Here is a 24,380-nt window from a genome sequence, read left to right on the forward strand (position 1 = left end):
ATGCAAGACCTAACAGCTGAGGTAACAAGCAGTCTGCTGCAGTTTCCAGAGGTGACTCTTCAGGCACTTGGGGAAGATGAGGGAACCCTCGGCTCTGTGCTGTGCGGGAGGTTTTCTGGAGGTGAGCATTTTCCTTTAAATTTGGTCTCGGTACAAAGCTGTTCTTGCCTGGAGGCTACCTGAAGCCTCAGGTCATCGTATCAGCTGTGTCAGGTTGGTGCTGTTAAGAGGCATCCTGTTTAGAGAGAGAGAACAAAAAGGGTGCTTCAGCGATGACAAATGCTAATATTAAAACGTGAGTATAGTTAAACTTTGAAGTGGACTTTCCAGGTGATGTGACAGTAGAGCTGGGTGCCTATCTGGAGGTCTAGGCTTCTGTTAAGACCAGGTGGAATCTATCTACCTGAGTGTAAATGCAGGAATTGAGCTCATACTTCCTTTGGGCTGGCAGTAGTTCAGTGAAACAAAATGCCTTCGATTCTTCCTCTACGCTCTAAGACTTGTATTCCCATATGCGTTTAGATCATTTCTAGCAAAACCAAGGCGAATATGGTATAAAGGCTGTCGATCAGGACCTTGTCATCTTTATCCCAAACAACCCAGATTCTTCGGTGCGGGAATGACAAGTACAAATGCAAAATAACAAGCTGGTTAATTTTAGGAGGGATTGCTTGGGGATTTCAACGGGTGATTTTGAATCATTGACTAGAATGAGGTAGGTCGGTCTTCCTCTGCTAGGTACGTTTATTGAAGGAAAGGGGCAGGCACTGTGATTTTTTTTCAGCTGTTTTCAGTCTTCCGTTGGACATTTGCTTCAGTCCTCTTTCTTTTCTCTCACAGGGAGAAACGGCCTGGCGTGGTTGGCACGTGGTCCTCACCTTGAGGTGGTGAACTGTGTGACAGGAGAGCGGCTCTCTGCGTACCGTTTCAGTGGAGTCAATGAACAGCCTCCCACTGTTCGTGTGGTGAAGGAGTTTTCCTGGGAGAAGAGAACTGGACTGCTGGTTGGGTTGGAAGACGCAGAGGGAAGCGTTCTCTGTCTGTACGACCTTGGACTCTCAAGAGTGGTTAAAGCAGTTGTTCTTCCCGGGAGGGTAGGTACCTTTTAATTGGAGAAACGAAGCTTTGATGTTGTTAGGTGCTGCGTAGGCCTGTTTTAGGACAAGCTTTGGAGCGTCTCTTTGTAGGAGGTATTTTTTCTATCGTGCGTTAACATCCTGTCACTTGAGAGTATCCAGTCAAGACGGTGTTGCTGTAAAATCTTGGGCTTAATGTGCCATTATTGTTGGAGTTTACTGAGAGTAAAACAAGTTTTCTGGTTTTATTGTAGAGCACAGAGTTACCTGATTCTCTCCTTCCGCAAAAAGGCATTGAAAAGCACCTTTGTTTGGCCCTAATTGCTTGATTTCCATCAGAAATACCGTCTTTAAAATGGCTCAGAATTCCATAGTTGTGCTGTAAATGACTTCGACACATTGCCTTGAATCTCAGCCTAGCAAGCAGGCTGAGGAGAACACATTTTTCTGTTGACTTAGGAGAGGAAAAAAGAGCCTCTAGTGAGTTATCTGACAGATTGTTGGGAGGTCACCTTTCAGCCTGCAGTCCTTGAATCTCTGCTCTCTGACTAGTGTGTTTGTGTAGATGGGACACACTGGTGTAATGTTGCTGATGTTTTCTGTCTTCTGTAACCCAGAAACTCAAATGATGTGTGTCCCCTAGCCTCATTATCTTAATGTAAACAAGAATCGGTGGCAGTCAATAGAACATCAAGATTCATTTTTATCATCTTAGAATCTGCAACAACTAACTAACTAACTTCTTAGCCAGCTTTCCATCAGCTGCTTTGGTTTGACTTGCTAGAATACAGGTGGAGTTTTGTTTGTTTGTAATGCTACAGTGTGATGACTAGTAGTAAGCATTCGTATTGGGGTGACTGAGAGAGAGAAATACGTGCAGCTTTAGCGCAGGAGTCTTTGTGTGCTCGTGTCTCTGCTCTAGCAGTCAGTGTTGTCCTGGGATGTGCTGCAACGTGTGCTGAAAGGTCTGTCTTCGCCTTGTGAGACAGTTGCGTGCAGACTGCTGGGCACGTGAGAGAGCAGTGTGCGCTTCCTCCTTTAGGTGGAGTCACCTTTTTATCTGAGAAGCTGCTGCTTTAGGCTGGCTTTTAACATTTTTCTCAACATTCGTGAAAGCGCTGGTGTGCATTTAAAGCTTCTTTTCCTTTATGTGGTTGTTACTTTTCTTCTAAATGCGGACTAGTGTGAATTTTACTAAGCTGGTCTCTCCCTTCAACGCTTTCTAAATACGTTTCACTCCCATGGAAATGGTGTGTCTCCCATGCAACTTGTCCGCTGCCTCGTCTGACTCTCGAGCCCTGATTTATCCTAACGCCCGTTTGTCAAAGAAGGCATAGACTGTATCGCGGTGCTGGTGGGCTGTGAGCGGTGGGAGACCTCGATGTAGTTGTGTTTGTCTGTCTTAAGCCCCTTGAATACGATAAAGTTTCTTGCGTATAACTGATTTTCTGTGTTTTCCTCCAGTTAATTACTGCGAAGTAGGAAATGGAAATTGCTAAGCTGTACTAATAGAATGTCCCATTTAAGTTGAAGTTAAGTCACTTACCCGCAGGAAATCTAGTAAATGGAAGGCAGTAACAGGTTTTTGTACGGGGCTTTTTTGTCTTTGTCTCTTTTCTTGATCTAATTGCAAACAATGCTTTGATGCTCCTGTATTTACTTTCTCTATTGAGCTTGTCAAAGAGCTCAAATAGTAACTTGTAGTTTTCCTGTAGGTAACCGCTATAGAACCCATAGCGAATCACGGAGGACCCAGCGTGAGCACTCAGCACCTCCATCAGAGTCTGCGATGGCTCTTTGGGGTGGCAGCAGTGGCTACAGATGCTGGCCATCTGCTTCTGGTTGACCTTAGTTTGGATGATTGCTCCTGCACTCAGAACGATATCGAAGCATTGGGTAAGCCTGCAGTTTTTCCACATGAATTTAAACGCAAGAAAACTTCTGTCTTCTAACGAAACAGTATGCATCCCACTTTGAAGACCCTTGTGTCAGACATTTCTGACGACTGGTTACAGGTGGCAGTTTGACATCGTATAGTCCTGACCTGATTAAACCTGGGAGCGTCTGACTGCTCCTCGCAGTGTTGTAAATGCCCCCTCCCACCAAGATCCCTGTGCCACTATGATTCTTGCCAGAGAGGTGTAGGAATTTTGCCACGTGAGCCGGTGCGGCCGCCTGGTAGGAAGTTGTGTTGGAGGAGCCCTGTTTCCCGGGAATGCTCTTCTGCTTGTGTTAATTGACTTGGGGCAAATTTTGGGCTTGTTTTTTAAAATAAACCCCACTTACCAACACCCATGCATTTGGATGAATGAAATCTCGAATAGGTGTACTCAGATTGCATACACCGTTTTGGCTATTACAACAGCAGCTTCAGCAATTGGTGCCACTTCAAACACGAGGTGCCACTTCAAATTTCATCACGAGGCCCAAACTCCTGCTTTTCAGAGTCCAGGAAGAATTTGGTTACGTTATTAAGGTTACGCTTTTACCTAGCTTTCAAACGTGAGTGAGAATACTTGTCTGATCCGAGAGTTCTTATGTTGTTCAAAGACATACATAATGGAAATGGCAAAAAAAAGTGTTGCATAAATGGCTATTTTGCCTGGCACGGTAGCATTAGATGATAGGGGTTGTCACGTCAGTGCCTAAAATGCAGCCTAAATGGCATAACGTATTCATTTATTGCTTGGTTTTGTGTGTGTAGATCTAGAAGTTGTCACTAAAAATCCTGCTGAAGTTGCACAAAGAAGAGAAACTGTGACCAGCGAAGGGAGACATCTCTGTTTTCAACTACAAAATGCTTCCGGAACAGCAGTATCAGCCCTGTGCTACATAAGCAGAAGCAACCAGCTCGTTGTGGGTTTCTCGGATGGCTACCTGTCGCTCTGGAATATGAAAACTTTGAAGAGAGAGTAAGTAGGCCTTTACACTTGGCCATGCCTGGAGGTGCGGGGCTCTCGATTTGTTGCTTAAGGAAGCATGTGGATGTAAAGAGAACTTTTTCAGGGACTGACATGAGTATGAGTATAATCTTGGCACGTTCAGAAATCCTCTTCTGACATAACTTTTCAGTCATACCTGGATGAAGTGGTCCGCCTTCTCCCCAGTGGACTAGGATTGTTTTCCTTATTGTGCCTGTGGATTGAGGAATTGTGGGAAGCATGCTTCCTGGGGTTTTCAGAACCGGTTACTGCAACTGGGGCATCCATTGAAAGGCTGAAGTATGTCAGTGATGTGATTTTGGTGCCGATATTCTCTAAAGTGTCCAGGGTGAAACTAGTGAGACATGAAAACTCAATGGCTGACCTGTGCCTGAAAAATGTATTCTTTCCTGCATGTCAGCTTTGGCCGAAAGAGCAATCTCACCTGAGATATTTGGCTAACTTCTGGTCGGGATTCACTTCAGCAGATCTGCACTGACTCCCCAGAAGCTGTTGGATGCATAAATAGACAGTGGAGGAATAATTAGGTGGCAAGAGTAGAGTGTGGAGGTACAAATAAGGTTCAGAAGTCAGGAAGAACAATGCTTGACGTAGTCCAAGAAACGAGAAACTACCTGTGTTTGGGCCACTAGGCTCACCTTTTGTTTTCTTTTTCGTTTTGCTTTTTTTTTCCCCTAAATCTGTAGGCACCACGCTCAGCTTGAAGGAGGGAGGATTCCTGTCTATGCTGTCACTTTTCAAGAGCCTGAGAATGATCCTCGCAATTGTTGCTACTTGTGGGCTGTTCAGTCTACGCAGGAAAGGTGAATAAAAACTTTAACTATCAGCCAATGAATTAATTCTTTTTTTTTTAAGGATATTTGTTCCCATACAGTTGAACATGTGTATTTGTTGTGTGTCTGCGATTCTTTCCGGTACGGAAGGTGTTAAACTTAGAATGCAATTTTTACAGGATTTACCAGACGTGAAGAGGGACCTACTAGTTCCTGCCTTCTGTCGGAAGGCACAGCAACAGTGGCCATATTCTTCTGCTCGCATTCTCAAATGGTTTGCTTTTGTTCCTCGATGACCGCTTCATCATTTGTTTGATAGTCACACCGTGGTATTAAAATACCACTAGGAGCAGTTGAGGCTGCAGATCTAGAACACCAGACGTGCCCACACAACAGCCTGCCGCCCCTAAAGGCGGCGGTGACAGTATTGCCGATGGCCTTGTGCCAGCGTCAGCAGTCTGTGGAGCCTTGGTGAGCCAGTGCAGCTCCCCGGGCAGAAAACGATTCAGCAGAAAAGCCAATGGGTTCCTGCTGTTCTGCTGAATCAAATCGGACTTGGAAGGGTGCAGAGTGTGCAAGAGGGGGAGGGGAACTTTGGTGGTAAGGGAAGGGCAGAGAGATCTCTCTGTCTGCATCAGCAAGCGATTCCATCAGCTCAGCTGTTGGTAGAGTGGCAGTCTTTTAAAATTTGACTTCAAAGCAGTTTTGATGGAGAACTCTTCATTGTGAAGAACTATTTCCAACAATTCTTAGTCCATACAACATATTACAGCTTTCCAATTGTACGGTTGGCTTTTGCCCCTGAAGCTGTTAGTGTCCAAACACCCTCCTTTATGTTTCAGTGGCTAAATGTGGCCGGTGATCATGTTTTGGGAAGAGGTGGTGTTCTTTTCAGCAGGAGCATGCTATTAAGAAAACATTTAGGTCTACTAACACGACAGTGAGGACTATAAAGCAGCTTTGTAACCAAATTTCATAATTTATCCCTTTTTCAGTGAAGGTGATGTGGTGAGTTTACACCTGCTGCAGTTAGCGTTTGGTGACAGAAAACGCGTGGCTTCAGGACAAGTCATGTATGAGGTAAGAGGTGCACGCGTGGGAAAAGCAGACAATAGTAATTTTCTCTAAGGGAGTATCAGTTGAGTTACAGGGGTGAGATTTACCATCAACCTTCAGAGCTGGCTGAAAAAATAATCATGTTTTGCTGAGTCTTCTTGGGCACGGCCTTTGTCCATACCTTTTGGAAAGAAGGCGTACCATTTTATACTGCAGTGTCGTGTGTTCCAGCTAGATTCATCTGCAAAGAGCCCGTATAAATGAAATTCCTGAAGAGGAAGCGGCTTTTGCAAATAAAATTATTCTGAAATACCAAATGAATGGCATGTAGGAAGAGAAGATTGGGCCTTGAATCGCTTGGTTTAACCAAGCTTCGGACTTGAATAAGCTTCTGTCTCTCTCCCTTTCTTAAAATACAGTCATACTCTAGTCTTTGCTGATCTTCAGTTTTATATTCTTGGTTTCTCTTAGCGCTTTGTCAGCCGGACTTTTCACATGAAATGCACCTACAGTGTCTCTTCAGTGTTGATCCTGACACTTAGTAGCTGTAAAGATAACTCGTTCTTCTTTTTGGCTGGGTGACCTATTCAATCTACTCTTAAAGCCAGGAAAATATGTAATTTGGTCAGAAGAGTGTACCTAAATGTTAGATCTGGCTCCAAGGAGGATGCGTTTAAAATACAGATGTGAGGTATCCTTGTATCTCAGATAGCTAACAGAGACAAGGCGCATCTGTTAGATGTGTAATTCCATTCAGTTGTACGCCTGGAAGTCTTCCAAAATCTTTTTGAGGGGACAGTAATCTTAGTTCAGAGCAAGTCTTTCCTCCTGATTTGGTACTTTCTCTTGCATATTCTCAATAGCTATGGAACGAAACAGGGGTGACTCTTGTATCGTGGTACTCTGGTTTTTGTAGGGACTGTGCCTTTTGATTTTTTTTGGATTGGTTTAGATTTTTGAGTGTTTTGCTTATGTGTAGGAAAGGTGCTTCCTCATTTGGCACTGTTGCTTTTGCATAGATAGAGGTTAGGTGTTTGGAAAAAATTTCTTTAAAATGCATTATCTATCACGGTGACCAAGTAGAAGGATCTTCCAGGGATTCATGGCGTGCTGGATGCCATCTCCTTATCTTTGTTGATGTGCAGGGTTTTTATGACAGAAACATACGTTGCTCTAGAGGAGCAGCGCACCCGGATTGGGTGTTTTAGTTTTAGAAGGGCTTTGCTTGCTGTTCAGTATTACCTTGCCGGTATTTCAGTTAAGGCTTACTGCTCTTTTGCTGGGACTTCTCTAACATCATGAGTTCTGTAGTCAAGATGCAGAGCCAAGAGCTTTGCATGCATGTGTGTTGCACTATTTCAGATATCCCTTTGTAGAGATATATTTAGGTTTTTTAAAGAAACCTTGATGTTGCAAGGAATTCTGCAAAGCATGTTTAGATCTGCAAAGCCTTTACAGCCAAACTTACCCGTTACGATTTGACACTGCATTCTCTTGCATGTCAGGCGTAGTTTCTATTTACCATCAGAAATAGGCTCATGCGAAATACACAGTATAATAAGCCTATTCTGTTAGACTGTCTTTCATATTTAGCCATAATGTATGTTTTTATCTTAGAATGACCTTTGCTCTCTTCTCTGATTTTTTCCCCCAGGGTTTGGAATACTGTGGCGAAAAGTTCAGTTTAGATCTCACGGGTGGAGTCTTTCCCTTGAGAGGCCAGATGAATACTAAATTAATCAGCTGCCAGACTGTCGAAAAATTCCGCAGCGACGTTGACGGAGAGGATAGCGTAAATGAAGGTTTGTTCTGATGTCCGTGTTTGGTGATTTTAAAAGAAGTGCTTTTGGAACCTAAGCAACGAATGCTGTTCTGTCCCCACAGTCTGAAAGTCTTGCCTATCTGCATAGACTAGATTGTTGGGATTATTTACGAAGAAAAAATGGATGCTTAAGTTATGTGGGACTTCTTTAAGGGAAAAAGTGGGTTTTATTTTATGCTTGCTGACATGCTATCGCGATGTATGGTGGGGCCGTTTGTATGATGATGGTCAGTCGTTTTACTCCTCCAGCTGCCATCTTTGAACAAGAAGTTCAAACTCTCCATTGCTTAGGAATGTTACCAGAATTTTTTCCCTTCTTCAAACCGATGTCCGCATCTGCATCCAGATGGTAGCCCGTCACAAGTGCTGTTCCCCAGGGCACTGCAGTGGGGCCACTTCTCTTTAGTATCTTGACCAGTGATCTGGACGAGGGGACAAGAAAAAGGGGCAGTGTGACTGAAACCTATCACAGAGATGTTTGCTATTCCGTAATTACTGTAATCACTCTTAGGAAGTGTTGTGTTTCACGAGTGACAGAACAGAATGAAGCCAAAATAGAAAGTGGTGTTTTAAAACTATCGGATCTATCGTATTTTCTACAAGTCAGAAACAACGTCTTGTCTTTTACAGTCACGTCTCCTGACACCAGTGTCTCAGTCTTCAGTTGGCAAGTGAATACGTACGGTCAGGGAAAACCATCTACTTACCTGGGTGTATTTGACATTAATTGCTGGTATCACGCTCAAATGCCAGATTCACTAAGGTAGATTTTTCTTCAGTAGTTTTCCATATGCCTGCCAATAATTCATTTGAATGTCGGCATTTAGCTTACGCGCTTGTTTTCTTTAAGGCTGGAAGAATTCCCTCATGAGTGCCCCTATTTTGCACTGTGGTCGCTGGATACCGTAGTGAGCGTGACTTCTCCGAAGCTCCTTTTGGATATTCTGGTCCATGAGCGGAGTCTAAGTCGGGGAGTTCCTCCTTCTTATCCACCACCTGAGCAGTTTTTTAATCCAAGCACCTATAACTTTGGTAGGTATTTCACTGCTTTTGAGAGTGATAAGCTTAAAATGAGGTCAAATGCCATTCATTGGTTCTCTTGTTCAGTCATTGTTTGTCATTCAAAACCCAACCCAAACCAAAAAAACACCCAGTCCCCCCCAAACCCAACTCTGATCACGTTGTACTGACAAGGTATTTACTATTGTGGAACATATCTGACAGCCGGCTGAGTTTTGGTGCTTTTGTAATGTAGCCGGTGAAGTGGTGCTGGTTATAGCCTGAAATGACTGTGAACTGAAGCTCAAAGCACTCAGTTATATGTTTCTAGATACCGGTGTGTAAAAAATGTAAACTGGTCATGCCATAACTGTGAGAGTACGGAAGGTTGTCAAACGTTCCCTGTTTCTGCAGATGGTACGTGCTTGCTGACCTCTGGAGTCGTTCACATGACTTGCACCGGCTTCCAGAAGGAGGTGATCTTTTACTGTATCTTTATTGCGAGTGGCAGGAGATGTAGCTTTCCTAAGTTTTCTGTTGCACTGCTTTCCGTGTTAGGGACCGTTTCATGCTCATCCTGCCCATCCACACCCATAGTTGCAATTGTGTCCTGTCGCCAGTTGTATGCAAATGGTAATGTTTTAGGTCCCCTCTTGGGACTGTACAACTGCCGTTGTCTCCTCTTGAAGCACGATCGGGGATTGAATGTCTAGAAAGGAATGCAACGTTGCTCCAGGAGCAAGAACAAAACCACTGTAGAAGGCGGGGAAAGGTGTTACTTCTTTATTGCCCCTCAGTCGAACTGCCTGCATAGTCTTGAGTTAGAGTTTCGATCCCTGATTCTCTTGGAAAAAGGAGGGAATGGAGAAAATGAAAAATCACATAACTGTTCGAGGAGTGAAAATTTTGTTTTCTCCCAAACTCGGCCAAATTATAACTTCTGAGCCACGGCACAGATTGTGACAGATAATTTTGAGTGAAGTTTCAGCTCACTAAATGTTTCCAACATGAATCGGCTTCCATACGAACAGGCATAGAAAGGATCTTCCAAAGCGTGAAGTTGCATGTTAGCTTAGCTTATATAGAATGTATTTTGTGTCAGTGTTGAGGGAAAGAGCAAGGCCTGTGTATAGACAGAGAAGGTAGAAAAGACTTAATTACGCAGATTGCTAACCTAAAGCATCTTAGTGGTTCAGGCTGTCTGACGGTGTCAGTGAACATTTAGATTCTTCCTTTTAGAGGTTATCCAGAAGCGTAGTGACGGAATAACAATGCTGTCTTAATCTGTGGTTTTCGATTGATGTTTCAGACCTTGAATTTTTTGAAGAAATCTGGCCCTTCAATATGGGAAGCCATTCAGGAGAGCTACAATAGGTGTCTTGTAGCTGGCTTGCGGTCTCCAAGACCAGTTGATGTCCAGCCATCCAGTTTGAGTCAGGTGAGTGCCTATGAGGGAATCAAGGGGGAAATACATCCATCTGGTCTGACAGGGCTGGAGGGGCTACAAGACACGATACTCCAATTTGAAATACAGGTGTTGACCTGAGCTAGCAGAAGTAACCGTATCCTTAGATCCAAAGTAGTGACTTTGACCGGGAACAGCCCTAAGAGATCTGTCTTTAGAGACCCCTCTCTTAATTCGGTGCCACACACAGATGCGCACAAGGAAGCGTGCAGTCAGTGCTGGTCATGCCCAACATAACGCATGTGTCCCCCAGAGTAACCCCCATCCCTGTCAGTTTCTCAAAGCAGTGGTTCAGTGCAGTAGCCGACGATGGGGGCGTCTCACTGGGATGCGAGCTCTTGCAGACGTCGGCTTGCTGCACTGTCACTGTACGTGATCATTTGCTTCCAAGGAAGTGGGCTGTGGTAAAGGATTACTGCTGTCAGCTCTCCCTGGCAATTTCTTCACGGCTTGCCCTCGTTTTCCCTTCATCGGTAGGCTTTTCTGCATCCTCTCCGGGCGGATCTCCACCTCTGTAGCCTCTGCCTTGTGCTGCAGTAGCCCAATTTGCTGCTCTGAGACTGCCCTCTTGCAGCTGCAACACCTTAATCACCTTTATCTCATGACACTCGCTACCTTCTCTGTGCTTTATGCCACCACAGTGACTTCACTCCCCCTGCCATAGGTTTTCCATTTGCATCAACCTTTCTCTGTCATTTGAAGAGTTCCGTGAGAGATGGAGCCTTTGTGATGAGCAGCCCATCTTCTTCCCCCCGGCAGGGTCTAAGCGAAAGGATCAGCCAGCTGGTCATCATGCAGTGGAGCCATCAGCAGGAAGGGGAGAGCAGCCTTCCCGCTGCCCTCATCTTCCTGCCTCCTGGATTCTACATCAGGCTTGTTATGCGTTTGAGCAGGGATTTCCTGTGAGTGTTAGGAAGACAAATTTCAGAAGTAGGGTCAAGAAGCTTGCTTTGCAGTTTTGTTTGCCACTGTGAGCAGTATTTGGTGTGTTTCCTTGCCTGAAACCAGTATTCAGAAAAGGTGGAAACATCTCATGTGTCTTCTAATGTGTAGAAATCGCTTTGAATGTCATGATTTTGCCTGGAAGGGAAAGATACTTTTCAGTGTGTTTAAAAAACCAAACAAATCTCCCCTCCCCTCATCACCCCCCACAACAAAATAAAGTTTTCTGAGGGATCCTTTCATCTGAAAGAAGTATGAGAACTCCAGCTGAGACAAGCTACTACTTAATATCGCGCCTCTGTGCATACCTGTGGATTATTCTTCTAAAGGATTAGCACCACATTATAATCCAGTATTTGAAGAGCCTAAAATTTAAACCTATTAGAATGGAAATGTTTCACTTCTTTTCTGTTATTTCAGAAAATTCATAGAATCGTTTGGGTTGGAAGGGACCTTAAAAGATCATGTAGTCAACCTCTCCTGCGGTGAGCAGGGACGTCTTCACCTAGATCAGGTTGCTCAGTGCCCCATCCAGCCTGACCTTGAATGTTTCCAGGGATGGCACATCTACCACCTCTCCTGGCAACCTCTTCCAGTGTTTCACCACCCTCATTGTAAAAAATGTCTTCTGTATATCTAGACTGAATCTATCCTCTTTTAGTTTAAAGCCGTTACCCCTGTGTCCTATCGCAACAGGCCCTGCAAAAAAGTTTGTCCCCATCTTTCTCGTAACCGCCTTCTAACTACTGAAACCCCTAATAAAGTCTTCTCAGAGCTTTTTCTTCTCCAGGTTGAACAACCCGAATTCTCTCAGCCTGTCCTCATAGGAGAGGTGCTCCAGCCCTCCGAGGGGCACAGTCACCTGCCTCGACCTGCTGGCTGCACTTCTTTGGATGCAGCCCAGGATATGGTGGGCCTTCTGTGCTGCACGTGCACAGTTGAGACACGTCCAGCTTTTCATCCACCGGTACCCCCAAGTCCTTCTCCTCGAGGCTGCTCTCAATCCCTTCATCCCCCAGCCTGTATTGATACTGGGGGTTGCCCAAGGTGCACTTGGCCTTGTTGAACCTCATGAGCTTCACACAGGCCTACTTCTCGAGCTTGTCCAGGTCCCTCTGGATGGCATCCCGTCCTCCAGGCATATCAGCCGCACCACTGAGCTTGCTGTCATCTGCAAACTTGTTGAGGGTGCACTTGATCCCACTGTCCATGTCACCGATGGAGATCCTAAACAGTACTGGTTCCAATCTGGATCCTTGAGGGACACCACTTGTTACTGATCTCCATCTGGACATGCAGCCATTGACCACTACCCTCTGGATGCCACCATCCAACCAATTCCTCAGCCACCAAACAGTCCACCCATTAGATCCCTGTCTCTCCAATTTAGAGGGAAGGATGTTGTGGGGGACCATGTCAAAGGCCTTACAGAAGTCCAGGTAAACGAACCCGTAGCTCTTCCCTTGTCCACTGGTGTAGTCACTCCATCATAGAAGGCCAGTAGGGTGGTCAGGCAGGACTTGCCCCTGGTGAAGCCGTGCTGGCTGCCTCAAATCACATCCCTGTCCTCCGTGTGCCTTGGCATAGCTTCTAGGAAGATCTGTTCCACGATCTTCCAAGGCACAGAAGTGAGGCTGACAGGTCGGTAGTTCCCAGGGTCCTCCTTTCTACCATTTTTAAAAATGGGTGCAGTGTTTCCCTTTTTCCAGTCACTGGACATTGTTACCAATTTGCCAGCGCTGCTCGTGGAGGGGGTACGCTTTCTTTGACCTTCCTTTTCTGGCTGACTTATAACTTAATTTTCTGGCTGACTGAAAATTCTAACAGTGTTTTTGGGTATGAGACCTGCTTCATGTCTTCACAGTCTAGAAAACTGCTTGGCTGTAGTTTCAAGTGTTTCCAAGCAAACAGTGTATTTGTTCTGCCCCCTTCGTGCACTCCAATGGCAAACCTACATGCACAGAATGCGTAACAGGTGATAGCAGAGGATGTTTCTGAAAATAGTTGGAACTCAGTACGTGAAGACTGTAATGCAGAGGCATGTGAAGAAAGATTAGAATTAGGCTGCAGTAAGTTGAAATGTCAGAGGAGAAGTGTGTTAATGTGTTCCTCAGAGCAGTGAGCAGTCCAGCCTGTGGCTGGAATTAAGAGAAAGGACGTGGCATTCCTGGCCTGTGTCCTGATTGACTTTGTGATGTCTGAATGAGTATACAGTTAGAAAGAAACATTTACTGTTGATGGTTCACATGGTGCAAGTAGGTAAGATTCTCATTTGAGTTTGTCTGTTACGTTTAGGAGGAGCAGCTGGAAGCAGTATTGTCAGCTGCTGTCCAGACAGGTTCTGTGGGACTTCTGACTGGATGCATTAAACATTGGATATCTGAAGGTAATACTTGGAACGTTGTTTTTTTACGTGGTACCTCTTTGAGTTGGAGCCTGTTGATTCATTTCTTTTTTGTTCTCTTTGTTTAAAGAGCAGCCGAGTTCTGCTGGTAATTTACGGTTTGTTCTTGAGTGGACATGGAACCAAGTGATCTCTACAAAGGAAGAATTTGACCAAATCTGTGAGTACTAGTGTAGTCATTCCGCAAACCTAAAGTCGTTCTTTCTGATTGAGCTTCCTCCGTAATACGCCACTATAGGATATTGCACGCGGTCCTTGAAGTGCGCCTTGAAACTCTGGAATTGCTCTGTCGGCTAACGATTTAATATTTATTCTTGAAAAGGTGTTCCGCTGTTTGATGGCTCTTGCAACTTCATTGACGCCCAGACATTACGGTCTCTCCAGCGCTGCCAGTTGCTTTTGAGCAACCTTAGCACAGTCTTAAACTGTTTTCTCACAGAAGCACAAGCGCTTACTGGAAAAGGTTTGTAGTAGTGCTACAAAATCTTTGGTATGTTTTATTAAGATTTGGAATTGTGGCAACATGGGCTTTTGTTGTTTCTGAGGATTGGAAGACAGTCACATTTAGCTGGGAGAAGGGGCTTAAAGCTGAGCGCTTGGGACCACCACAAAACACGCATGGAGTTCAGGGCAACAGTTTATGGTGGAGCTCATGCAAGGGGGTGGGGGAGGCTACATTCAGAGAGAAGCTTTGTAGGCAACTGGGCTGAAATTACAGCAACCGAATGTGGTATTGCTGAAAATTATTCCTTTGAGTTCTTAGCTAGCAAGTTCTAGTTGCATGCAGACACCGTGTTGCAAATTGCTAAACAATACGAAGGAAGCGTAAACGAGTAACATGCAAAGTAAGTTACTTGAGTTTCTACAGCTTTTTCTCTTAGAAATGGTTCTTGGCCTATTGAGAAAAGAAAAGAATATCCCTTTGCTATCAGAAGAATCTCTGCTACGTGAGAAACAGATGTCTTATTCCTGCGTGCATTTAGTAGTTCAGGCTTTGGGGTTTTTGTTTTTTTTTTTTTTTTTTTATTTTAGCCTTTAGTGAGTTTAGTTCTTTATAGGGGTTGCTTTTTGGTTTGGTGGTGATAGTGGTTTTTTTCTTAAAATAAAAAGCGATACAGCATGAAAAACGCAAAGACAAAGATTTCTAATGTGCTATTTTTATACTTTTGGTTTAGTAGGATGAAGGGAGTTTTGTGAAAATGAACAGAATTGCATAACGCTAATCATCTCCTGCCTTTTTTCAGGTTTTGCAGACGTGACAAATAAGCAAGCGGTAACCGGCCTCATTTCTTTGTATGCACGAGTGGTCATCTGGTTCTGTCGATCCGGTCTCCTTCCAGAGGGTTTAGGTAAGCGTGACCTGTCATACGTTTGTAACAAGGCGACCATCCAGTGAGTGACTCCCACGAACGCATGCTTAGCCGTGTTTTTGTAACGGTTTCATCAGGAAGAAGTCGTGCTGGTTCAGTGGCAGGGTGTGCTGAAGTTCTGTGGGTGAAGTTGAGATTTTGCTGGGTTGTCAAGTACACGGCGTAGGATGAGGCAGGCAGTTTCTTTCCTGGGTGGATTTTAGGAATAGCAATGGACCCCGGACTTCAAGGCGCTGCTTGTGTCCACAGCTTGAACTACTTGAGATTTTAAACAAAGTACTATTAAACAACAAGTACCGGAATGCTTGTTTTTACAGTGAGAGCATTACCTGCATGTTTTGAACTTTCTATCAGTTGCTTGAGGAGAAAGTACACCTTGGAAATCCTTCTTTAGTTGGATGGATTAGAAATTCCATTGTCAGCCTTAATTGTCTCACAGATGCTCACGCGGCACGTTTAGAAACCATTCCCTTTGAGAACTGGGTGGTTTTTTTTATAGTGAACTTCAGCTTACCCTACATGTTGTGAATGCTGCGTGAACTGTAACCTTGAAACGGCACTTGGGGCAAGAAGGAATTGAGTCTTGTCTCTTAGAGTTCTTTTAGCAAAGGCAGAAAGAGGATTGGCTTCTTTCAGAGTTGGAGGCTTCTTGATGTTTGGCTTGTACGATCTTCTGTCTCTTTAGGCAAAAATTTTCGTTTACAAGTGTGATATGACTGCTTTAACTTGCTTCTACTTTGTTGCCTGTAGATGATGATACGCGTTTGTCGAGACCTTTCTACAATTATCCTCTGATTGAGAGCTACTATACTGGTCACCGACAGAAACTTGAGCGTTTATCAAGGTAAGAGCTAGAGGAAGACTCTAGAACACTTCCACGGCAAATTCAGAAGTGGAAGGGAATGGCTTTTATCTCAACAGTTGCATGGGCTATGCGTAATGCCGCTGCCAGCAATACTCTTGACTTCAGTGACACGTGTGTTCTGTTGAACAGAGAGGTTACTTTCCTGTGTTAAAACGTTGCTATCTACCTCTGCTTAGTACCACTGGTTGGTATCATCATTTTTCGGGAGTCTATTTTATTCATTGGCTAATGTGTATAATTTCTGACTACTGAAAAAGGCCATGTGATTAGGGCAGGATCAGTCACCTCCATATGACCATATGACCGATTATGACCACATGACCAATAGAGGGTCATAACTTTGTTGGCCTAAGTCCCCTTCTCACAAGTACGTGGTGTGATTTCGTAAGATGGTTGGAGTTACATGGAGTTGGCACGCCTCGCACTCTCCTGGCTGTCGGATAGAAGTCACTTGCTAACGTCAGCTCTCTTTCCTGGACTAGCTGCCTAGCACATAGGCGGCATGCCTTGGATTAGCCGATAATAGGTTTTTCTTTGGAAATTGTACTGAAAACTGAATAAAGACCTGACCAAGCTTCGGCGATGGCACTGTGACCAAGAGGCTGCAAGGTGAGTTAAGGTGGAAGCTGCAGGGTAGGAGGTATTGACTTCAAAGTTCATCTTCCTTGGCTTACTTCTCAAGTAACTTACATACAGGCTCGTGTGTTCCTTCGAAGCGCAGAGCCTCTAGTGTCCTTTTTCTGCTTTGTGCCATCGGGAGATGAAAGGGCAGGGCTGCAGTCAGCAGAAGACTGGAGGAAAGCCGTTACACCGGGAGGCTGGAATTAGTGTTTAACTCTGTCCAAATCCTTGCTACCTTTTGTTCCAGAGGAAAATGGGACTCGGACTGCTTGATGGTTGATGGAATGGTTTCCCAGTTAGGAGACCAAGTGGAGAAGCTGTGGCGGAGAGATGCAGGAGGAACTGGGAAATACCCGCCTGCCAGTTTGCATGTGAGTGTCCTGTTCACTGAGAACAACAACAAACGGCCGCCCTCCCCGCCAAACCCCACCCAAAAGCCAATGATTTAGGGAAGACAGGCGTTTTTTCAGAACTGTTAATTTTTCATTTCAGGCACTGCTGGATCTCTATTTGCTAGAAAGCATTGAAGAAAACTGCAAACACGCAATTGTATCCTTTCTAGTTATTTTTATTACACCTTCAGGGGATGCACATAAATGTTCTTCAGTGTTGGTCGCCGACCTGTTTCGTAACATTTTTTTATTTATGCTTCAAAGACGATGCAAGTGAAAACATTTAGTTTAGCGTTAAGTTGTAGACAGAAGCGCTGTTTTATTTCTTTGTACTGTGGATTTTTGATGATTTTTTCTTAAATGTTTTGTTGCAAAAGACTTCTCTGGTAGGAGAAAACAGGTTTAGTAAGAAATGCTGGAGATAAAAACAAAAGCCCTTAGTTTTTCTCCAAATTTAAACACCGTTCTAAATTTTTTAAAACCCTCCTATCTGTAGCAAATTGCTTCTTACTAGAATGATGTGGTAAAATATCCTGTTTCAGAGCAAAAGGATTTCTAAGAGTGGTTTCCCAGTACCGGATTTTTGCTGAAATCACGGGTTTTCCAGTGCAGCTCACAGTGCTTGCTTTGGTTCCGTTGAAAGTGCAGGCACACGGAATAAGCAACAGGGAGAAGAGAAAAGTCATGGGGCAGAAACTTAATTTTTAGGCTGCTGAAATAGACAGCCTTGCTTTTGCTGTTTGTTGCCTAACCCGCGAGGGGAGCCTAGAGAGCAAGGGGCTTAGAAACGCTTATAGCCCAGAGCTGTCTCGTTAGATGATGTCCCTAAAAACGGACGTCAGAAAGAGAAAATGACGCTACCAATGAGTGACCCGCATACTGGTTTAAATCCAGTTTTAATCATTCGGAGCTGAGCTGTACTGTAAGGATGCCACAATTTACACTGTTTTATAGACGCTGGACATGAGGGAAAAACCCAACTGTGGAATTTATTTGCTGTAATAATTGAGCGTTGGATGCTCCAATGTTTTGAATGTATTTTCTGCTTCCTACCACTTTTATATTCTTACTTCATTATGTTTTTCTAAAGGTAATGTGATAAAGTTTTGGTCTTACAAACTGATTAGCCTTAATGAGATACCTGATGTCAGACAATTTACTTGCTGCTGGATATCAAGCGTTCCTTTCCGAGTGAGACAGAAACTTCAATCGACTCCTTCCCAACTGCCTTTGGCATGCCTTGGGGACTTGTTAAGCTTGTTGAAGGTTTTTGGCTTCTAGATCACAATGATTACGAAGTAAGTCTGGTAGAGTTGAGTTAGACATACATGGCAGTACAAAGCTATAATCTAGAAAATGATTTTAAAACCCGATCTCTAACTTGTACAGAATTCACTGGCCCTGCTCTTTCATCCCGCTACAATCAAAACCGCGTCATGGCAGCACAAGAGAATTATTCAGTCCCTCCTGTGCCAAGGGGAGCATGGGCAAGCCCTCAGATATATCCAGATGATGAATCCATCAGTGTCAAGCAGCGGGGAAGTGCAGCTTCTCCTCACTGTGTTGCTCTCCAATAGGTAAAGAAATACACCCCACCATTTTGTCACGCAAATCTTGTGAAAATGGAGAACAAAGAATAGAAATCATCATCCCCTAAGTTTCCTTTAAACTTTGAGTACAAGACTCTTGGGGCATCTCTTTGGTTATGCTATTAACATGCCTTTACGTCTGAAACATTAATTACAGGTGCATGGTGGAGGCTTGGGGTCTGTTGCACCAACATGCCGCTCAGGCAAACTTAGAAGACCTCTTAAAACACATGTACGAAATGTGCCGGGAGATGGGCCTGATGGAAGACTTGCTGAAGCTGCCTTTCACAGACACCGAACAAGTAAGTGGGAGCAAGGAAAAATGTTCATCGTCTCTTTGAAAAGAGAAAAGGCAGAGCCATAACAGATTTTTGGAATGATTTTTTTTTTCTCATAGGAGTGTTTGGAGAAGTTTTTAAGGACCAGTGCTGGTGTTCAGAATCAAGAATTCCTTTTAGTTCACCATCTGCAGCGTGCCAACTACATTGCAGCACTAGAGCTGAATCAATCCATGAATGTCAATCTTATGGTAAGCGTGAAAGTTCTGTTCTGTCAAGCGTGCAAGTTTCTGCTGGGTGTTACTAACTGGTTTGGATAGTACTCAATAAAAATCCTGCTTTGTTTTTTTCATACCAGTCTTTGAAACACTCGGAACAAGTTTTTACACCTTTGGTTACAGCTGAAGCTAAATGTTGACCAATATACGTCACTACTCCAAAGCTACTCTATGAAGCTATAAATTAAATGTTACACACCACTGTTGACCCCACTGAGAACAGTTTGTTTGCATCTGAGGAATAAACATGTATCTTTCCCATCAGCCAGTCTTACCATTCCGTGATTGAGATACGTATGTTATGCGTGGCTTAGATTACTGGAAGTTGTTTGTGTCACTCCTTCCTGTGGGATGACGAGTAGGTTGTATGTCATCGCTTGTGTCTTGCACGCAACTGTATTTTTCTAGCTGAGAGCAGGCTAGGTGCCAATCCACAGGTTAAATTTGTGTGGGTTTTCTTTGTTTTTTTAATTTCTGCGAGTTACAGTGTGCTCTCCAATACCACAACTTTCATTTCACGGCTTCTATGACAAAAATTCTTGTCTAACCTCTATTTCTCAAAATAGCCAGATTACATTTTGTGTTACATGAACTTGTGTTCTGGATTTGTGACGCGTTTGCTGTTTTCTGGAATCATAGTTTTCCAGTGACTCAAACTTCTAAGGTGGTTTTGGAAGTCGTAGGTCCTGCATTTGAAAACTGTCATGCGGCCAGGTGGTGTGCGTAGGTCGCTTTTTCTTGCTTGTTTTAATCTTCACATCATGTTGTCCAGGGTAATTTCCAGTTGTCCCGTATATTCAGGGCGCTGGCGTTTCAGGAAGAACAAGGGAAAGCCTGCTATGTAGTAAGTCGTTTGCAAATTGCAGGTGATATCAGAAAATTGCAGGTGATAACAGGTGTTATCAGAAGAAGGTTCTGCAGAGTGCCAGCATTGTTTTAACTTCAAGTTGTAGGCTCTGTTGCTATTCCAGTCTTCCTTCCACTTTGCTAAAAGTACCAGGTGAAATCGGTGTGTGCGGATGGGTAGAACTTGCCGCTGTTCTGTGCAGTGGAAGTGTTTTCCCACACCCGTAGAGGAAATCTGCTCACTAATGCGAAATAGCACGGAGAGGTCTGTGCAAGGAACTTCTTGTAATTAGTTAAAGTTTTGCTTTATGCTTTTCCGTCATCAGAATGATCATGATCCTCGCTTGAGAGAGAGGGCAGTTGCCCGAAATTCTGCATTACCCCAATATGGCAAGATCCTTCCACGAATTCAAAGGAAGCTGGCCGTAGAGAGAGCCAAGCCTTACCATTTGCCTGCGTCGGTCGTAAGAGAAGGTAACTTTTAGGAGGGGAAATATGGTGGAGAACTAACCACCCACCTCTTTGACGGCAGCAGGCTGATATTTTTCCCCTCTTGCTTTCCAGTCTCAAGACCAACGCCATTATCCACAGTAACAAACCCAGCTAATGCAGGACATTTGTGTACTAGAGAAAATTTCCTCAGTGCTGTATTGCGCAAAACTGGAGAAGTCTGGGAAGGAAATGAGCAGGAAACCAGTTTCTCACAAGTTGATAGGTAAACAGCCTTTTGACAACGTTTAGTCTTGATCTCCTTGTTTGGAGAGAGAGAGAAAAATCCTTCTACACCACGTGAGTGTTTGGAGGGAAGGTGCACCTGAATAAAATTTTCTTTGGCTTTTTTGCACGTTTAATATATAACATTTACGAATCGATGCATGAGAAGTACTGTGTGGAGAGACAGTTTTTCTGCTATGGTAATCTCATTTATGCAAATACATATATGTTTACATTCCGGGAAGTGTGTTTACAGGTTTTAAGGTAGCTGAAACTAAGACTATGATTACCATCAAGGTATGGGTGTACAGATACTGATAGACTTGATTGTGGGATCAAATAGTCCTGTTTTACCACCTCCTGCCCAGTGTCTGCTTTGTTTCTGCCCTTTTTGCTTAAAATTCGGCAGAGTTATAAAGAGCAGGAAGGAGGCTCGTAGTTGTCAGATGACTTTCCTACGAGTGGCGTGGTCAAATGAACTTGAGTTCCGGTACGTGTGGACTTCAGGGGAATGACAGTCAGTTACATTTTCCTTTTAATTCTAGACCTCGAGCTACAGGACCACCAGCCATAACACATCCTCTCCCTGGTGCAGAGTGGCGCAATGCATTTGTTGGGACGCCAGTTACGAAATCTTCATGGAAGCGTTCCAGCTATAGTACATCCACAGAATGAATGCTTCCAAAAGGCCAACTTAGGGACACGACTAAGTGGAGAATTGGAAGTGGTCCCAGCGCAGAAATGTAGATACATTTTCTTCTGGCATGGGACTTACATGCCTCGTGCAGCTTGAAATGGGATTACTCTTGCCTCAGAGGCAGTGATTTGGGAAATTAAGTGTGAAATGTAGAGAAATAATTACAAAAAGGAAATGCCTGTAACTTCTTCCTGGGCCTGATACATCAGCTGAACAGCTGAGGGCTTACCCATATTTCTTGTTGATTGAATGTTTTTGTGCTGTGTCATGTCAGATTTCTCGAACGCAGCATGAGCTTGCCCCCATTGATTTATCTGTTTTCCTCTTTTGGAAAAATCGTGTCTCTTAACAGGTTGCCTGATTTGATGGTCCATCCCGTTCCTTCATGTTCTGCAGCACAGTCACCGTGCAGAGCTTCCACTTCGTTCATGCCATCCAGCCCACCGAGATCAAATATGCATGGTTCCACCTCACAAAATAATTTTTCAGGAGGCTCAGAGCTGAATTTACTTACCACTCCTCCTGTGGTTAAGGTTTGTATTAAAAAAACCAACGCAACACACCAGTGACAACCAACCAAACCAAAAGCTTGTAGACATAAAAAGCTTTTTTATCGTTATATAAAGCTTGTAGACATAAAAAGCTTTTTTATCGTTAAGGTTTTCGTACCTCTGGAAAAAGAGCAGTGCAGAGGCTAAACATCCTCCCTGCTGGTACAAACTCGGTTTGTAATTTAAACTCTTACTTTTGACAAGGGAAGCCTTCTGTTTTGAACATTTAATGGGTTTTAAATTAAGTGCTTTTATTTCTTTTCCTAGAGAGCTAGAGTTTTGGCCACATCTGCTTCTGGTGTTCCTGGGTTTACTCCTCGGTCTGTTCTCAGATCCAGCCTTCGCACCACTCCCCTAGCTACTCCCTCCGCGTCTCCGGGACGATCGGTCACTCCTCCTTTACGAGCAAAGGAGCCTAGGATATCATTCAGGGAGGAGAACTCGAATGCAGCGTGGACTGTTGGGGTAAGTTGGGCTGCAGTGAGTGATCTTTTTCCAGTTAAAGTCTTTATAGACTGTGTTTGGATTTGGATTTTTATAGAGTTTGCCTGCCTCCTTAAATTGAGACCTGGAATTGCACATCAGAATGGCAGACTTGAATTTGGTCCTAAACGGCTGTGTTAGACCTTCTGTAGCATCACCTGCCTGCAGGAACACCTTCATAATACATACCAGTGATCTTGGTGGTTTTTACTCAAGTGTCGTTAGGAGCTGTGAGTGTTCCCGATTGCTAGTTCAGCTTCCTGCTAAACCTTATGAAGGGGTGGTATGGCAGGCAGGAAAGGAATATAGATTGAGCCAGGTGTTTGGGTTTGTTAAACTTGGTGAATTAAACACCTTTGAAAGCAGCGTAGTCATGAGCTGCATTACCTTCTAGTCTCTCTTTTTGCAAGGCTGGATTTACTAAAGGGACGTTAAAAACAGACCCCGGATGAAGAGAGCTGTAGCGCTGTCTGTTCTCCAGCCCTCAGGTGCTCAGTTTTGCTTCTTGCCTTGCACCAGGGGTAGCATTCGGATAGTGGTCAAAGGAAGTTGGTGCACCTGAAAGTTGTCCCCTTCCCCTCCTCCTTTTGTTCTCTCGCTTGGATTCCCTCATTCAGCTCGTCCTGCAGTTGTCGAAGTAACGTACCAAAATCAGGGGCAGAACAGGGGCACGTGCTAGTGTCTACACATACGAGCTTTCCGTACAGGTACTAACAAATTGTCACAGTCAGTTTTTATTATACCTTTTATTGCCTGTTACAAAGAGCTACTCAATTATAGCAAGAGGCTCCCTCTCCTCTACAAAGTTCTTACTGATACTGTAGCGTGAGCACATGAATTTCCTCGTTCCATGCTCCGGGCATAGTGAAGAGTGGAATATTTGAGCGGTGCGTCCAAGTTGAAAAATGCAAAGGTAAAGAAAGGGAAATCTTGAGTTATGATTTTAGGTACGTAAAGCTCCTGCTCTTCTTGAAGAGACAGCAGTGAACCCAATGAACCGCCCTGAGATGACAGTATAAGCGATCTCTTTCAAGACTCACTCCATCCTAATCCCCCAAGGTCGTGGAAACTCAATGAGGCGTCAAAAGCATGCTTAATTGTGACAGCTGGCTTCAAAGGCTAACGTAGTGCCAGAATAAGAATTAATTTTGTAGCACCATGATTAAGCTGACACTTGTAATCCTTATACTGTATATCAGTTTGTTTTTCCTTTTTTTTTATTTCTTGCTTTGACAAAGAGCATTTGCGTGTTACTGATTGTCAATTTTATTTTTTTGGAAAAAAAAAAAAGGTGACAGAAGATGCTAAAGTGCTGTCTGGACCTTCGTCTGAGCATCATCATCGTGGAGTGGTGGAGGATGCTTGGTCGGAAAGTAGAGCTAAACCAACTCTGTTGACTCTGAGCAATCCCGAGGATGATCGTGCTGAAACGGAAGAGTCTTCAGAAAGCATACCTGGAGATGGTTTGGAGAAAATGGATGTCAGCAAAGAAAATAGTAACATCTCTGCCAGGTCAGACCAAACGACTTTGGAGTAGCTTTTAAAGTTACACCTGAGGTTCCTGTAACATAAGCGGGTTTATTTGGGGGTTTGAATACTTTCTGGCAGTGTTTTATACACTTAATTTCTATTTTCTCTGCGTGCTCAATTAGCATCTATTTGTTTATGGAAAGGGAAGCCCTTTTCTCACCAGATGCTTTAAAAGCTGCAGCTGCTTTTTGAGAGAATGTTAGTCATTTGTAAAGTTGTGCAAGGTTTGTTTTGAAGCTTAACGAGGCATTTCTCTTTTTCTGTTCAAGAAGTGAAACAAACTACCAGGAGTCCAAAATGTCCTCTTCGTCCGAAGAAAAAGCCATAGCAGTTGCACCAAATGCACAGCTTTCTGCATCCCCGGAGACAGACGGTGAGTGTACGTACAGTGCGTTGGAGCTGTTATGTGAGTTGAGGTAGCTGGACTCCTGAAGTAAAATGTGTAGTCGGCCATACCACTAGAGGTGTCTCAGACTGAGGTAGTACTAGCATGTTACTGCCAACTTTCATTGAACTGTAGAGAAAAAACCCTCCTCAAACAAAGTCCTTGTAGAAGGCGCATAGCGAATGTTCCAGTTCTTGATAAAGATATTGAGAAAACTGGTAGAATTTAAAATATTAGAGGGAGAGATCAGTATTTATTTGGCTGTTGTGCACCACTACTAATTTGTGTGGTATGGGATTGTT

At 43.9% G+C, this 24,380-nt stretch overlaps 2 protein-coding genes across 2 annotated transcripts in view; both read left to right on the plus strand.

Moving 5' to 3' along the window:
- LOC134512963 (protein ELYS-like) lies at nt 1-20,437 on the plus strand. The gene is made up of 24 exons (XM_063328889.1): nt 1-121; nt 841-1,094; nt 2,792-2,972; nt 3,781-3,988; nt 4,705-4,821; nt 5,787-5,871; nt 7,502-7,649; nt 8,300-8,432; nt 8,520-8,701; nt 9,083-9,144; nt 9,978-10,106; nt 13,371-13,461; nt 13,550-13,639; nt 13,802-13,942; nt 14,724-14,828; nt 15,600-15,693; nt 16,583-16,706; nt 16,828-16,884; nt 17,879-18,025; nt 18,117-18,304; nt 18,474-18,618; nt 18,714-18,845; nt 20,045-20,192; nt 20,283-20,437. Exons 1-24 carry the CDS (start codon nt 1-3, stop codon nt 20,435-20,437), a joined length of 3,237 nt encoding a protein of 1,078 aa, XP_063184959.1.
- Nucleotides 20,367-24,380, plus strand: part of LOC134512937 (protein ELYS-like) — an 8,490-nt gene continuing 4,476 nt past the window's right edge. The window contains exons 1-5 of the mRNA XM_063328854.1: nt 20,367-20,433; nt 21,482-21,662; nt 21,948-22,145; nt 23,455-23,675; nt 23,963-24,066. Of these exons, the coding sequence (XP_063184924.1) occupies nt 21,495-21,662; nt 21,948-22,145; nt 23,455-23,675; nt 23,963-24,066 (691 nt within the window). The 5' untranslated portion in view covers nt 20,367-20,433; nt 21,482-21,494. The remainder of the gene's footprint in view (nt 20,434-21,481; nt 21,663-21,947; nt 22,146-23,454; nt 23,676-23,962; nt 24,067-24,380) is intronic.

The sequence above is a fragment of the Chroicocephalus ridibundus genome, chromosome 3, assembly GCF_963924245.1.
Source record: "Chroicocephalus ridibundus chromosome 3, bChrRid1.1, whole genome shotgun sequence".
NCBI lineage: Eukaryota > Metazoa > Chordata > Aves > Charadriiformes > Laridae > Chroicocephalus > Chroicocephalus ridibundus.

Coding starts and splice junctions, on each gene's coding strand:
- LOC134512963 (XM_063328889.1), top strand. CDS start 1: ATGCAAGACCTAACAGCTGAGGTAACAAGCAGTCTGCTGCAGTTTCCA. Junction 4,822..5,786: donor GTTCAGTCTACGCAGGAAAG/GTGAATAAAAAC, acceptor TCCCTTTTTCAG/TGAAGGTGATGTGGTGAGTT. Junction 14,829..15,599: donor TCTCCTTCCAGAGGGTTTAG/GTAAGCGTGACC, acceptor TGTTGCCTGTAG/ATGATGATACGCGTTTGTCG.